Source organism: Solanum pennellii, chromosome 11 (genome assembly GCF_001406875.1).
Source record: "Solanum pennellii chromosome 11, SPENNV200".
NCBI classification, from domain to species: domain Eukaryota; kingdom Viridiplantae; phylum Streptophyta; class Magnoliopsida; order Solanales; family Solanaceae; genus Solanum; species Solanum pennellii.
The window spans coordinates 66154032-66169990 of record NC_028647.1 but is presented as its reverse complement, the minus strand read 5'-3'; the positions used below and the strand labels follow the sequence as shown (position 1 = coordinate 66169990).

Sequence of the window (15959 nt, the reverse complement as noted above, 5' to 3'; positions counted from 1 at the left end):
CCCCCCCCCCCCCCCTACCAACAACAACAACCAACTCCTATACATCTTTGATATTTTCTTGATAATTGAGAAATTCTCGAGGGGCGGTTGGTGCACAGTTTGAAACCTGCTGGATAATGGATTCACTCTACCTTTCTCCATTTAAACACTAGGCTATCTGTGACATGGTTCAAACCCATGACATGCACCATTTTGTCATTTTAAAGATAGTCATCTCTTCTCACACAATCAAACCAAAATATAGATCAACAAAGAGAGAGGATAACCCCCAATATAGTTATAATACATGTTCCTCCATATCAAAAGCATAAATTTCGATCTAAAATGAGCTTCCCTCTATATGAAAGTAGTATCACTTCTCAGGTAAAGATGAAACTGGTGTAGCAGTTGCATAAGTTGACAAAATCAGTTGTTTATCTTTTAGGGTAAGTGACAATAAAGGTTGTAGTTTAACAGGACAATTTTCCCAAAATAATATCAGCATTAAGATATTGGAATGAAGTTGGCCTCTAAAAATGACACCAACTAAGTTCCCATTTGACCATAGATTTTGAGAGTAGATTTTATAAAAAATAATTTGAAAAATCTCAAGTTCCATAAACTAGCCCAAACCAACCGGCCCTCAAGTTGCACTCACAAAATGTCAAAAAAAAAAAAAAGAAGTGAAATCCCAAAAGTATTTTTTTTTTTCAAGTTTCCACTAAATCTATGGTCAATCGCTAGCTAAGTCTTAGCCCTTAGGTTTTGCTCATATTTGATTGTGAACTCAGTTATCAAATTGAGATTATTACATCAGCCCATAAGCTTCAAATCCTTAATCCACACAATATATTTATATATGGAAGATAACATGGTAGAACAAATTGTTGTTGGTATAAATAAGAGTATAGAGAAAAAGAAACCTGAAATAATGTTGTGAGAAGCACAGAAATTGCGGAAATCGGAGTCAATTAATGGGTAATCACACTCCAAATACATCAATGCCGCCATCAATTTTTCCAATTTTCTCAATTCCCCAGTTTTTCACCTTTATTCTTTGGCGGGGATGGAGGGAAGGCCGTGAAATGTTTTTTTTTTTTAAATGTTCATAGGAAAAGTAATTAAGTATTCATGAAGAATTAAGATTTGTTAATTCCGTTCGGCTAAACAAAGGATTTGGTGAATGGTAGCTTCAACAAATAATATTATATTAATTTAATATAAATTCACATGAATAATATTTTTAAAAATATGTTGCTACTCTTGATTAGTGGATTGACTCTAATAATCATGAGCTTAAAGAGAAAATAAGTTGTTTGAAGTTAAAACTTAATAACAGAAGATCAATTACTATATTATTGTAAAAACTTGAAGAGCTTGAGCATAAGGTCTAGAACAATAACGACAATTCGGGAAACTGTAGCTAACAACTTATTACATGAATCAGATGAGTTTAGTTTGGTGGTGGGAAGAACACCTCTTCTGCACTTCTCTTGGAGCTGAAGTGCTTCTGTACCTCTGGTGCAACCTTGAAAGAGGCCTGCAGAACTTGTGGGGATAGAGACTTCCATGGTGAAACCTTTCCAGCCAAGTTTGTGAACTTTGGGCTGTTACATTATAACAAATGCAAGGTTAGAATCTATTTTAAAAATAATATACTAGCATAATATAATCAACCAATGTGAATTAAAAATATATATACATACTTGGGCGTAGTGATGATGGAGAACCAATCCATGCCATCAGGGTCAGCAATCTTGGAGACAACGCAGAACCTCGGAACAATGAATAGATTACCAGGCTTGAGATGTGTTTCAAGTATACGCTTACCATCAGGGCCAACCACCTGAACTCGGCCACTGCCTCTCACAATGTAGGTCACTTGTAGGGCTGAGTCACAGGAGAAACCAGGAGAGCACATAGCACTTGCGTTCAACCTAACAAGATCAGCACCCGTTCCAACTTCTCCAACCAATGGCAAGTTCTTGGTGTTCAAAACAACCACCCTTCCACCACCCTTGATATCCACATCCAATGGAGCTTCCTCACAGTTGAGAACCATGCCATCCCTGTTGGCTTGCTTAGGCTCAGGCATTTGGAACCCTGCATCCAGCTTCACAATCCCCTTGGCAGTCTGGGAGCTAACTAGAGTCTTAGCAACACTCTCTTCTACATCCCATGCCCTGCTAACAAACTCAGTTGAGAAACCTGTGAAAATCCCATTGGAGCCGGTCAAGTACATGTCAGTAAATGAACCAGCCTTGTGTGCAGTTTTGGTATCACCAAGGAAGAGAATCACAAGTTCAGGGTCCTCTTTGTTGTACCACCATGTTACAACACCAAAAGGAAGGGCAATAGAATCACCCTTCTTAATGGCTACCACCTTTTCGTCTTTTTCCGGTAGAACAATTCCAGCAACTCCACTACCTGATCCAATGTAATGTAATTAAGACCAGGATATCACAAACAACAGGATTCCCAAAATAAATTGTTACCTTGAAGAACATAGGCGACCTTAGCGGAATCAGAGTAACGAGGCAAAGCAAATCCATTCTTTGTAAGAGCAAGTTTGGCAGCGCCAATATTTCCTTGCTTCAACATGGGAAGCTCATTAGGACACCATGCATGATAAGAACCACCATCTCCTCCATAAACTTGCTTAGCCAACTTGGGGGTTAGATCAATATCCATATTATGAATTAGTAATTGTCGGTGAACTCAATCATCACACTTTTGCTATTTATAAACTGAAAAATGAGTTGCATTCCGTTACTGATGGAAACAGTATTGTAGATGAATAAGGGCTTTGCGGAATTACAGTTTTAGTTAAACTGAAATATTCAAACCTAATTATTACTTGGCTAAACTTTTACTTAATTATTATCCACTTTAATATTACAGTTTATTATTTTTACATGCTTATCCATTCATTCACTTCTATATACTTTTATCCCTAAATTCATTTCTGTATTAAAAATATATTTTCAAAATATTTTATACTTTAATATTAATTATTCAACTATATTTTTGAAGTTATATAAAAGTAAACAATAAATACAAATAGTATAACAAAATTCTCGTTTTAATTGTTATCTTTTAATAAACTTGTAACATTCAAAATTGATAAATACTGGTGGACAACAGAAATAGGGTGCATGTTAATGTTTAACACTAGATGAAATTGCTTGCTTCGTATTAAATTATTTATCATAATTCGAGAAAATTTATTTAGCTTGCTATTCAAAAGTTATTTTCAATTGAATATTCGTAAGCTAATGCAATATTTTAATATTTAGTTTCCTAGAGTATTATTTTTGTTGATTCATATTACTTTAAAACTGAATTGCGGATTCACTTTATTTTAAATTTTACATTTCTTAAAAATAAATTTTATTTTTTATTAGATTATGTTCGAGCATGTTACTTCAATCATAGATTTAACTTTTAATCATGATCAATTACATAATAAAATTTGAATTGATAATCTTTTCATATATATATCATATAATCATATCATCTAAAACTTAAAAGATATTAGGATGAGATTTTAAAAACTTATGTTATGTTAAATTAAGTTATTTTCAAACAATATATTTATATAAAATTAAAATTTTGATATTTAATTAATTAAAACATGTCGCATGTAACTTATTTTTTTTATTGGTCTTTAATTTAATTACATATGTCATTTTAACATGTTACGTCATTTGATTGGAGACACCAAACTAAACCTTTAAAATAGTCTTTTTATAATTTAGCAAGTAAGCTCATAATAATTTATATATATATATATATATATATATATATATTTATTTTAACAAATAGATAGACACATCATAAGTGACATCCTATATGGTATTTATAAATTTAAATGTATAGTTATACGTATTTAAAAATTGAAAAAAATAAATACGAAGAAAATCAATTTAAAAGATATACTTATGCATATTGTGTTTTATTTACAAATATAAAATTAGACTTCAATTAAATTAATAGCAAAAGACTTTACAACATGGATAGTTTTTTAATAAAATTCTGTTGGAAACAAAAATTATATATATTTAATAACCGACAAATTAATTTAAAAAATAATCCACATGAAATATTTTTCTTAATTTGTTATTATTTTCCACCAATAAGTCACGTCTCCTAATCACACTTTTATTCTGTTTAGTGACAGACCATTACCTCCTAAAACTCTCAAATTCCTGATCAGTATAATCACAAACTCTTTAATTTAATTTAAGTCCTAATCGTACTAATCTTTAATATTATTAAAGTCCTAATCCTTGCTTATCTTTAATTTAATTAAAGTCCTAATCCTACATAATTTTGAAAGTGAAAATCTTCGGTCTATAAATACCAAACTTCCATTGAGCTTACAATCATCTGCTTCTCTTCTCTGTTTCTGCTTGAACTAATTACGAATCGATTCTCTAGTTGTTCTTGATTGATTAAGAGAGATATGGATGTTGATCTAACCCCAAAGTTGGCTAAGCAAATTTATGGAGGAGATGGTGGTTCTTATCATGCATGGTGCCCTAGTGAGCTTCCCATGTTGAAGGAAGGAAATATTGGCGCTGCCAAAATTGCTCTGTCAAAGAATGGATTTGCTTTGCCTCGTTACTCTGATTCTGCTAAGGTCGCTTATGTTCTTCAAGGTAACAATTTGGGGCTTTTTTTTTTTATGCTGGTAATCGTAACGGTTTTCTTTTTCTGCGGGTTTATTGTGTTTTTTTTGCTTTTATAGTTAATACTCTATTCGCGACATGGATTTTGTTGTTTTGATTTGTGGGTTCTTCTTCAATTTTTGATCTGTAGACGAAATTTTTATTTGGGGTTTCTGTTTATGAATCATTGGGTTTTGTTTTGTTTTGATGGAATTTTACTTGTTTGAGTTTATGGGTTAGATTAGTCTTTGATTGCTTTGGGTTCATCTCTGTTACTGTATGTAAATCCTGTTTTTTTTCCATAAACATTGAAACGGTGGCAATTAGAAGTTTGTTTTCATCTATACTGTTAAAACGTTTTTTCATAATTAAGCATTGGGTATTATGTGATCAGGCTGTGGAGTTGCTGGAATTGTTCTTCCTGAGAAAGAAGAGAAGGTGATAGCCATTAAGAAGGGTGATGCTATTGCTCTTCCTTTTGGTGTTGTAACATGGTGGTACAACAAAGAGGATACGGAACTTGTGCTTCTCTTCCTTGGTGATACCAAAACTGCACACAAGGCTGGTTCCTTCACTGACATGTACTTGACAGGCTCCAACGGGATTTTCACTGGTTTCTCAACTGAGTTTGTTAGCAGGGCATGGGATGTTGAAGAGAGTGTTGCTAAGACTCTAGTTAGCTCCCAGACTGCTAAGGGGATTGTGAAGCTGGATGCAGGGTTCCAAATGCCTGAGCCTAAGCATTCCAACAGGGATGGCATGGTTGTCAACTGTGAGGAAGCCCCATTGGATGTGGATATCAAGGGTGGTGGAAAGGTGGTTGTTTTGAATACCAAGAACTTGCCATTGGTTGGTGAAGTTGGACTTGGTGCTGATCTTGTTAGGTTGGATGGAAGTGCTATGTGCTCTCCCGGTTTTTCATGTGACTCAGCCCTTCAGGTTACTTACATTGTGAGAGGCAGTGGTCGAGTTGAGGTTGTTGGCCCTGATGGTAAGCGTGTTCTGGAAGCACACCTCAAAGCCGGTAATCTGTTCATTGTTCCAAGGTTCTGTGTTGTCTCAAAAATTGGTGATCCTGATGGGATGGATTGGTTCTCCATCATCACTACCCCAAAGTATGTTTGTTTTTGTACATTGTTGATGTTGTTAAATTATAATTCAGATTCTCACTTAAAACTAACTATCTTGTTATTTGACAGTCCAATATTCACTCACTTGGCTGGAAAGACTTCAACCTGGAAGGCTCTATCCCCACAAGTGCTGCAGGCTGCTTTTAAGGTCTCACCTGATGTGGAGAAGCTATTCAGCTCCAAGAGAAGTGCAGAAGAGATTTTCTTCCCGCCACCAAACTGAGTTGCTCTGGGAATTAATTGTGGCTCTCTTAGATTTACTTATCTTGTCTCCAACTATCTTTATCTTTACATAATTTAGTTGCTCTTTTATTTGGTTATAAAATTTGACTTCCCTTGTACTTTTCCAACTTTTATATAATTTTGAAATATCTATTGATCTACTCTATTGTTATGGCATCATAGACTTTTACTTTTAATGCACTTTTTTTGTGCGAACGTTACAAGAATAACGCTAGTTATAATTTTGTACCATTTGATATTAGAAAATGCTTGAATTCAACTATCAAGGATCTCATTTTAATATCAAGTAATCACATATACTAATCATATTATATTATAAAGTGGGAAGCTCCAAGATGTAAAGTTGAATTACCCATTTTATTCTTATACTAAATGAAAATATTATATTTATATTTGATTATTTTATTTTTGAAAAATATTAAGCAGTAAACTTTTTTTTACTATTAATGAATTGAGAATACTTGAAGAGTTATGAAAATTAAATAATCTAAATGTTGAAGAAAATGAAGAGACAAATGTTACTTAATGAGAGCAAATATGTAGAGATTTAAGTTGCAAATTAACTAAAATATAGAAGCAGTTACCTTTACATTGCTAGAATCTTAAAAGTTGTAGATTTCAATACAATTAATCTCATAATTAATATATTAATTTATGTTATTTTCAATGATAAATACATGAAAAGAAGCTAAAGGGACTAATTAATCATTTAAAGTGAAAGTATTATATAAAACCAAGAATAATTTTCATTTTCCTCAAGTCCCCTCTCCATTTTTATGGGCTCTAAAGAAGAGTATATCATTTTCCTGAGCAGTTTTTTCTCAATCAATGTCAAAGTTAAAGGCTATTAAAATACGCTATGAACGTTGTTGGATTTGTGCAAGAATTTCAGCTATGGATGTTGTTGGATTCGTCAAAGAAATTTCTCAGTGAAGAATACACTCATGAACTTATTATTTAATTTCCTTGCTAGGGCTTAATATGTACAACACACGACATTAATTTTATGGTAAAAAATTTCTATATATTACTGATTTTACACATATTTCATTAACGTAGCACATAGCATTTCACTTATTCATTTAAATATTGTAGTTGTATAGTTTTTTGGATTTTGAATCTTAGAAATAAAAACACCATATACGATGCTTCTTCAATTTTAAGAACATGTAATTTGTATTTTCTATTTTATAACACATAATATAACTTAAAAATATTGCTAATATACCATCTTCACAAAAATATTTTTATTTATATGGCCACACACACGTGACGCGTACCCAGAAGCTAATTTACTATATTTATCATAAACTAATTTATTTTCTTTTGAAATTGAATCATAAAATAATTTCCGTATTTATTAGTATCTCGTATGAAACTTGCAAATATGACGTGTCCTGACACTAGGAGGACAAGTTGCCAAAATTATTGAAGAAGGAAAACGAGAAGAGGAAAGCGTAAACTCGCCGGCGATTGCCCTGACATCTTCATATTATTATTATTATTATTATATAAATCTCACTCTTCTCTTCCACCTTCCAAGTTCTGATAATACTCGGAGTTGATTTTCCGTCGAACGCAACTTTGAACTCCGACGGACATTCTAGAGTTTCTTCATCCGAGGTTAGCTACACATTTCTCATTTCCGGCTTCTGCACACCTGTTATAAATGAATAATATATCTGCGCGCATGCTAACACTTGTTAGGTCAATTTGTTTTTTTTTTTAAAAATATTGTTTTGATAAATAGAGCTGGTGGCGGCGGAGGCGGAGGTGATTGGATGGGATATGGCGGAGCCACCGTTGTTGCCGTTGAAGGAGAACAAGATAGCCAAAGGAACTTTTGCTGTGGTTGGAATCATGTCTACTCTCGTCATTTATGGCATCTTACAGGTCTGCTGTATCATGATCTTCACAATGTGTGTGTGTTTGATTAATACAAGCGTAATAAGCACAGCTACAAGAACTAGTATGCGTTATACATCTTGTTTTGATAGGTGTAGCTAATATAACAGTTGAAGGGTTTAGGCGTAAAGATTTTGTATGATGCCTAAAAGAAAATGAGGAGAAACAAATAGAAGTTTGATATTTATGTATTTCATATTTGAAAAGAAACAAAAAAGGAAAAGTAACTGCCTTTGTGATGTGTGTGGAGAAGTGCAGGAGGCTCTAACCGCTTGCCTTGAGTCTCTCAGGCAGTTCACTAATAATATGCACAAATGAGTCAGTAAATGACAAGTTCTCAACATATCCAATATAATCCCAAAGGTGGGAAGTAAATCACATGTTCTCTAACAATTATCTGCTAGGGGAAACTGTCTACACATTTAATAACAATTTTTAGATTTTCCATTAGTTGATTAAGAGCTCAATTTTGGTAAAGTCCAGCTGTAAGCTTGAGGCATTATCATATGGCTCATGTTTTGTCTTCTCTGTTCAGCATGGTGGGAGTGGGTACTGAAGACCTTTTTATATCTCTGCACAATTTGTCGCTTCCTAGTTTCTTGTCATTTCAACACTTCATAGAGTTTTACTTGTAATTTAACTAGAGACTCCAGTACCTAGTAAAAAGCAAACTTCTCTGATGACCACTTTAAGATCTAGTTCCTCGATTGACCCTCCTTCCCAAAGGCTTCTTTCTTAAGTGAAAATTTGGTTTAATTTTAAAAGGGAATCCCAGTAGCCAAGCATATGTTCATTTTCTGTCCTTTTCTCAATCTCTTTCTGTAGCTTCATCAGTGAAATTGCCTGCTTAACCATCCGCCTATATAGTATATATATATATGTTCAGCAGTACTTGACGCTTCTGTCCATTATGTACTGGTAAAGCAAAACATTTGTGCTTCTCGTATTTACAATTTGATGTATTTTCTATCTTCAACATGGTGGTGGAATTTGTACCTGCAGGAAAAAATCATGAGAGTTCCCTACGGCCTGAACAAAGAATTTTTTTCGTACTCATTGTTTCTTGTCTTTTGCAATCGGATTACCACCTCTGCGGTCTCTGCCGGAGTTTTACTGGTAGTGGAAAGATTTCTGGCTTTGTTCATCTACTTTCTTTTGTGTATTAAGAGCAGAAGGCTTATATAATACTGCAAATATTCTTATGTTTTCTCTAATCTGATTCACTTGTTATTCCTATGAATCTTGTAAGAACAGTTTGCAGTTTGCTCCTTTCATTTTATTCTTTTCAAATTTCAGGCAAGTAAGAAGGCCTTGGACCCAGTAGCTCCACTCTATAAATATGGTGTTGTTTCTGTTTCTAACATCCTTACAACTACTTGTCAGTATGAGGTAAACTAAGAACATTTGGAGAAAGAACTGAAAATGAGTTAAAAGCGTTAGAAGATTTATCAACTTGTCATATAACGAAGCATTGGCTGTGATGACTTCTTTCTTCAGGCTCTCAAGTATGTTAGTTTTCCTGTTCAAACCCTGGCAAAATGTGCCAAGATGATACCTGTAATGGTAAGTTAAGTTGCTGGATAGATTGCTGTAGTTGCTTAGTAACTACTGCATGCAATTCCTCTTGATCTGGACTTCTCTCATATATAAATGAATAAAGCTCTATTGCACGTGTTTGAGTTTTGGTATTGCTATTTTTAGGCTTAGCAAAAGCATTTTGTTTGGAATTATCACATCCATGATATCATATTGGTCTACTTTGAAAATCCTTTTGCGTTTTTAATTCTAGAATTTTACTCATTCTTATGGAAATCCAACTGTCTGGTTAATAGGTATGTTACTGAAGTTTATTGCAACACTAAAACTGTTGGAGTTTGCTAGGTTGTGTGTCATACTAGATATAATAAAGCAAACCAAGAACTCCTTTACCCCTGACACTGGAAAAGTCTGTTTGTATAATTTTCTTTAAGGCATCTGATAATTAGATGTCATCTTGCTTACAATGTTCTTGTGTAGACAGATCATAATTATTTAACTGTCCTTTCTAGTTGATGTTGTTCTCTTTACCTTTTCTGCTGATGCAGATCTGGGGTGCTATCATTATGCAAAAGAAGTACCAAGGACAGGACTATCTTTTGGCATTCCTAGTAACTCTGGGTTGTTCATTATTTATTCTGTATCAGGTATTACTAATATCTTGTTTTGAATTTCCTGTTGGATATTATACAAATTGCTACTTTCTCAAATTATTTCAAGAATTGTTTTCACTTTTCAGAATATATTGATCATGTTAAACATTCATAAATGATGTTTACATTTTCGTAAATATTTCATAAATGATGTGTTTTTGATGTCACACCATGGTATCATTTTTAATTACTGAAACTGTCTTCTATTATCTTTGAGTACTGCTGAATGATCTCATGCTTTTCCATGTTCATTCAGTACAAAACACAAATAACCTTCAAACCAATTTAAGATGATGATGCTGTTGACTGTTGATGTTCAAAGCTCCTCCTGGTGAATCAGCCAGTCATCCACATGAGATCACGTTATGCCTTTAATTTCAAATTCAAGAAATGATTTCTTTTGTTCAACCTCTCAGTTCTGATTATATCTACCTGCTGCTTAGTATTTCATATATCTTTTTCTTTTACATTGTTTGGCGACGGGGGACAAGTCGGAGAACTCCACAAAGGATTTCCAGACCCTTAAATGATACTAACTTTACCCTCCAAATTAACCAAAAAATACAAAGAAGATAATTCTTTGCAAATCTTTATAAAAGATCTACTTGCATCCTGAGTTGAGTATGAGAATTTCTACATTTTATGTTGCACTACTTAATTAGTCTCTGAAGCAGTTGGAAAGTCCAATGATTGGATCGGATACCTAAGTATCAATAAACTCAAGTTTCAAAGCGTAGTTTTTTTCCTAATATTGATAAAATTACCCTGAAGGCCCGACCCCTAAGTTTAACTTTCCTGAAGCTAAACTTCATGCTCTCACTATTGAAAAACTGCACAATGGTGCCCCAGTGCTTTCTTTTTTTGGAGCATAAGGGTCCTCCAAGTTGAATCTCAAAGTCATACTTTTGTGGCTGTCCAGAAGAGACTTCTAGCAAACATGTTAAAGGTTGAGCCCTTGAGTCTTGCATAAGTAACCGTTTCACCACCAAGGAGTCATGACGTCCAAGGATCCTATCAAAACTATTAACTAGCTGTGATACAAGCACTTTGATATTGCAGCACTCCTGCTATTTGGGCAGTCGTTGAGTACAACATCTCTTAAACTATGGTTTCACTAGGTTCTTAGGTGACACAGTTATATTCTTGTTTGTGTTTTATGTTACTTGCTCATTTTAATAGTGTCAAACAATCAAATATATTGAAGTTTTCATGTGCATGAGCTACTGTTTAATCTAGTCCCAAAAGTTGGTCAATGTGAACTCATATAGAATATAATTTAATTAGAAGGTATAATGGCCTTACTTGGGGAATTCAACTTTTTTAAGAACAGAAATATCAAATATGATTTGTATTCTTTGTTTTTAATTCTAAAATTAAAATATACAGTACTTCTTATTTATGACCTCCAACAACACAGAAATATAGCATCCATGTTTTAAGAACACATGCCATGTCCTCACCGTGGAATGGTTGTAGCTCTAGATGATGGTCAGATTTTTAGGTTCACTGAGATATTTAACTAAACTTTCTATTCCCTCCATCCCGTTTTATGTGACACCCTTTCCTTTTTAATCCGTCCCAAAAAGAATGTTACCTTGCTATAATTAGTAACATTTAGCTTTAAATTACTCCTTTCACCCTTAATGATGATTTTCAACCACACAAATATCAAAGAATTGTTGTTCCTTAATGCTGAAGAATACAATGTTTACCAATTCTTAAAAAAAAATATTTAAGAATTCTTTTAGACCACAAGTTCCAAAAGTCTTCCTTTTTTTCTTAAACACCGTGTCAAATCAAATGGTGCCACATAAAATAGGACAGTGGGAGTATTTGTTGTTCTTTGCAAATTGCAAGCAACATCAAAGTTCTGAGGTGTTGTGCTATACCTCCCTATAACTCTACGAGAATAGGTAGTTCTTTGTCTCCATCCTTTAGAATGAATGAAAACTACCACGAGGAACGAGATTGATTTGGAAAAGCTAAAGTGGATGCTGTGGTTTATCTTGTTAATTGAGTCACCCATTTGTTGTATATTATTACCAGCAATTGACAAGTTTTCATAGTTTTTACTGATTCTCCAAAATAAATATGCTTGCTAAAAGATTCATGTTTTTGTATATATTGGGAGCGCTAAGAATATCCCAACTAGTAGAGAGGACTGGATTAATTTTGTAGAAAGAAGCTCTAGTTTGCAGAATTCGTTAATGATGTGTACTTCCTGTTTAGTGCTTAATCCCATTTTTCCTGTAAAAGTATTACTGAGAATTTTTTGTGGATTGGCTGATAGCCATGCTTGTATCTGGCTTGTTAATTTCTAGACTTGCATTAGCTTCTAGGATTACTCCACTTGGTAACGCTTTTGCCTTTCTGTGTTTGGTTTAAGGGTGCAGGTGACATCAGTCCCTTCAATAGAGGAAGGGAAAGCACGGTCTGGGGAGTTTCTCTGATGATAGGCTATCTTGGGTATGAGTCATAACTCACATAATCTTCCAGCACTTCTAAACCTTTAGATATTGGATTAACAAAACGCTAAGTTACGGAACTGGATTTGCTAAATGTCAAGACTTGTTTCCTCAAGAAGATTGTGTACCCGACCTTGTTGAAAATTGTCTTTCAACTTACCATCTCATAATGTGAATTTGACTGATATTTGTTCATTGAAATTTTACACACTGATCGCTTCTCTTTTACTTGTTCACTGGATCATCTCACTTATTCTGTTGTATCACCAAAAGAATGACTGACTGAATCCTTTTCTAAATCATATTTACTGTCGAAAAGTATTTCTGCTTTGAAATTGTTTTTGGATCATATTTCTTTTACTTATTTCTCATTCTCAAATTTACTTCATGTCTTTCCCCTGTCAATTCTACTTTTCGATGCTGTGGTCCAACCCTCAAAGCCTAATTAATTGGTCAACTGAAGAATTGTGAAAACACCTGAGTGAAATGTAATGGTCAAAATCATAGTTCTCCACCTCCATCCAAGTGCTAATGCAAGAAAGGTTATTTGGTGCTTGTCGGAATGAAATTTTTGATGTTAACATAAACGAAAATATTAGAAATATCCTAGTTTTCACGAATCACATATATATCAAATACTCAAGGCAAACACATCTACAAATTTTACATCAGAAAGAAAATATACTTTTAGCAATTTTCATTTTCTTCAGTTTTGTTCCGTCTTTTCCCTGCCTTTTCTGATGTTTTCCGCAGGATATAGTTTTGCCGTTTTGTTGAGATAGTTATCTATTGAAGGAGCAACACCATATATTGTTATTTCCTCCTTGAAAATCGAATGAATGTTTGCACTTCGCTGGTGTCTGCATATTTTTTCTGGGATGTTACAAGCTTTATCAGTCATCTGATCTCGCAGGTTTGATGGCTTCACGAGTACTTTCCAGGACAAACTTTTTAAAGGCTATGATATGGAAATACACAATCAAATATTCTATACAACGGTCTGTTCATGTCTTCTTAGTTTCATTGGTAAGATCTAATTTTTTGGAATTGGGTAACAAGTCTTTGCAAATATTGAATACAGTACCATTTTAAAAAAGGCCTTTGCAAGTATTGAGTGTGTATTTGGTGGACATTTGAGAAATTCACTTCACATTTCCAGAAGATAGTTTGCTGAACCATTGCGTTGTTTAGAGTGTCTTCTCACTGAGCATGATATATCCAGTTGTCTCAATGTTTTTCATGTGCACCATAGGACGGAAGATTGTGGCTTTTATTGTTAGGTACCTCATTGTTGTTAATGTTTTACCTAAAATCTTTAATGTAATAATGATTTTTAAAGTTTGTCAAAGAAAATTTGTCACACACATGCTGATTGGTTGGCTTCCAAGCTTCAGCGATGTTTGGTTTTGAATGAGTTGTGAACTTACAAAAGATTTTGGGTATTGATATCATTGCACTCGATTAATTTTTCTCAAATATTTCACAATATATTTACTATAAAGGATTTATCATACACTTTTGCTTACATTATTGTGGATTATAAACTCTAGCAGAAACATCCACACACAATGCAGGCTACTGGTTGTGTCTAATTTTATACCTGCTTCCTGCTATTTAGTTATTAATAGTTTTTACCGTAGGTACTACTGGTTATAACTAATTTTATCACGCTTTATATTACTTGTGATGTTTATCTAGGTTTTATCCAATGACTAGATACTAACTGGATTCTGTTCTCTGTTTTCCATGCAGGTCTAATTTTGCAAGGCAGTCTTCTCATGGCAATAGATTTTGTATCCCGCCATCATGATTGTTTCTTTGATATTGCTCTGCTTTCAACTGTAAGTTCCCTGTAGAGTTGCTTTGCTTAAACAATTGTCCAAGTATCTGTGTTATCAAACCTTGCTGTTACTGAAAGTTGCATGTCAAGAAACCAATTACTACTTTTTTTTTACTTTTGAAATGGAGAAATTGGGAGGACGAAACTGATATTGTATTTCGGTTGCAGGTAGCAACTGCAAGTCAATTTTTTATATCTTACACAATCCGCACATTTGGTGCTCTAACATTTGCAACCATAATGACCACAAGACAGGTATTCAGAAATAGTTTGAGAGTTTGAAAAAAAAGAGAATGTCTTGTTCCCTTTAAACTAAAACTGTGGCACCTAATTAAATATGTGTAGTTGGTGAGCATTTTATTGTCATGCTTGTGGTTTGGCCATCCTTTGAGCTGGGAGCAATGCATCGGAGCTGTAAGCATGAAGCTCTCTGTGTTGATTTTACTTAAAAAAGAAAAAAACAAAGTATTCTAGTTTGATTTTTTTTTCTTCAGGTTATCGTGTTTGGATCCCTTTATGCAAGAAGCTTCTTGAAGACAAAAGAGAAGGCGGTGGCGCCATCATTGGAGATGGCTGAAACTAAAGCCCCAGGTTCATAAATAACTTTCAACCTTGAATTGAAAAATCTCTCTCTCTGCCCTGCTCAGATATAGATGTGTAAGTAGCTAAACAAGGCGTGCTATTTTTGGATTTCCATACGGAAGGCTACTTGCAAGATTTTGATTAGCCTTCCTCAAATCTTTGCTACTTCCAATAGAAGTTGTATGATGAACAATTAATTTCCATGTTTTTTTTGGCCTACTTCCAAAAGGACGTAATATGACCAATGCAGATTTCAGAACTATACAAGTTGACAAGGTTTACTCATTTAATGAAATTTTGTTGTCCAAGTATTTTTAATTGACAATGTTTGCCCTGGGGAATAAGTTCAATGTTAGACAATTTTTTACCCTTATTATTAAAAACTAGTTCATATTATTGGACTTATGCCTGAAGGTACAAATTATTTCTGAGGAAAAAAATTTAAAGAAACCATAAAACACAGGTTATGCCCTATAAAGCAGAGATTTCTATAGATTCATATTATAGTGCACGATAGAAATTAAAAGACACCTCCAGGTGTATATAGTACCTTCTATCAGTATTTGAATTTGTCTGTCTCGATCTAAAAAACTAAAATTCTTAAAAAAGTAGTAAATATTTATTTATATTATCTTCAACAAGATTCTCCTGATGCATATTATAGGATTAACTAATTTTCCTCGTCTTTACCTTAATATAAGTAATTTAATGATAGTGCTCACCGCATTAAACCGTGTGCCAAATAATTTATTATTTTTAGTAATTAATAACATATCAATAGGTATATAAATTAGAAGTAATTAATAACATCAGTGGATTTCGTGTCAAACCTTCTTGCTTATATATAGTGCCAAAATTATTAACCATAAGTTTTTAATTAATCTCAAAAGCACAAAATGATCTGATTTTTTTACCCGTTAATAATTATGCTAAAAGGTGTAATATCTTTTGACTTA

At 33.6% G+C, this 15959-nt stretch overlaps 4 protein-coding genes across 6 annotated transcripts in view; 2 read left to right on the top strand and 2 right to left on the bottom strand.

Moving 5' to 3' along the window:
• LOC107003358 (DNA repair protein RAD51 homolog 4) overlaps positions 1 to 1086 on the bottom strand; it is a 6101-nt gene extending 5015 nt beyond the window's left edge. For both annotated transcript variants that reach the window (XM_015201677.2, XM_027912865.1), the window contains exon 1: positions 903 to 1086. In XM_015201677.2, the coding sequence (XP_015057163.1) occupies positions 903 to 990 (88 nt within the window). In that variant the 5' untranslated portion in view covers positions 991 to 1086. The remainder of the gene's footprint in view (positions 1 to 902) is intronic.
• A 222-nt stretch (positions 1087 to 1308) lies between these two features.
• Positions 1309 to 2684, bottom strand: LOC107004324 (glutelin type-D 1-like). The gene is made up of 3 exons (XM_015202545.2): positions 2475 to 2684; positions 1686 to 2406; positions 1309 to 1586 (listed from the first exon to the last, which is right to left on the bottom strand). Exons 1-3 carry the CDS (start codon positions 2668 to 2670, stop codon positions 1433 to 1435), a joined length of 1071 nt encoding a protein of 356 aa, XP_015058031.1. The 5' UTR covers positions 2671 to 2684; the 3' UTR covers positions 1309 to 1432.
• A 1656-nt stretch (positions 2685 to 4340) lies between these two features.
• On the top strand, positions 4341 to 6178 carry LOC107003226 (glutelin type-D 1). The gene is made up of 3 exons (XM_015201521.2): positions 4341 to 4640; positions 5044 to 5764; positions 5849 to 6178. The coding sequence occupies exons 1-3, from the start codon at positions 4445 to 4447 to the stop codon at positions 6000 to 6002; spliced, it is 1071 nt and encodes a 356-aa protein (XP_015057007.1). The 5' UTR covers positions 4341 to 4444; the 3' UTR covers positions 6003 to 6178.
• A 1221-nt stretch (positions 6179 to 7399) lies between these two features.
• Positions 7400 to 15325, top strand: LOC107003218 (UDP-galactose/UDP-glucose transporter 5B). Of its 2 annotated transcripts, XM_015201510.2 has the most exons (12): positions 7400 to 7645; positions 7773 to 7915; positions 8930 to 9043; positions 9224 to 9316; positions 9425 to 9490; positions 10012 to 10110; positions 12503 to 12582; positions 13495 to 13607; positions 14334 to 14422; positions 14590 to 14676; positions 14767 to 14835; positions 14916 to 15325. In XM_015201510.2, exons 2-12 carry the CDS (start codon positions 7811 to 7813, stop codon positions 15018 to 15020), a joined length of 1020 nt encoding a protein of 339 aa, XP_015056996.1. In that variant the 5' UTR covers positions 7400 to 7645; positions 7773 to 7810; the 3' UTR covers positions 15021 to 15325. The 2 variants fall into 2 exon arrangements, with proteins under 2 accessions (XP_015056996.1, XP_015056997.1); XM_015201511.2 differs by lacking the exon at positions 8930 to 9043.
• The last annotated feature ends 634 nt before the right edge of the window (positions 15326 to 15959 follow it).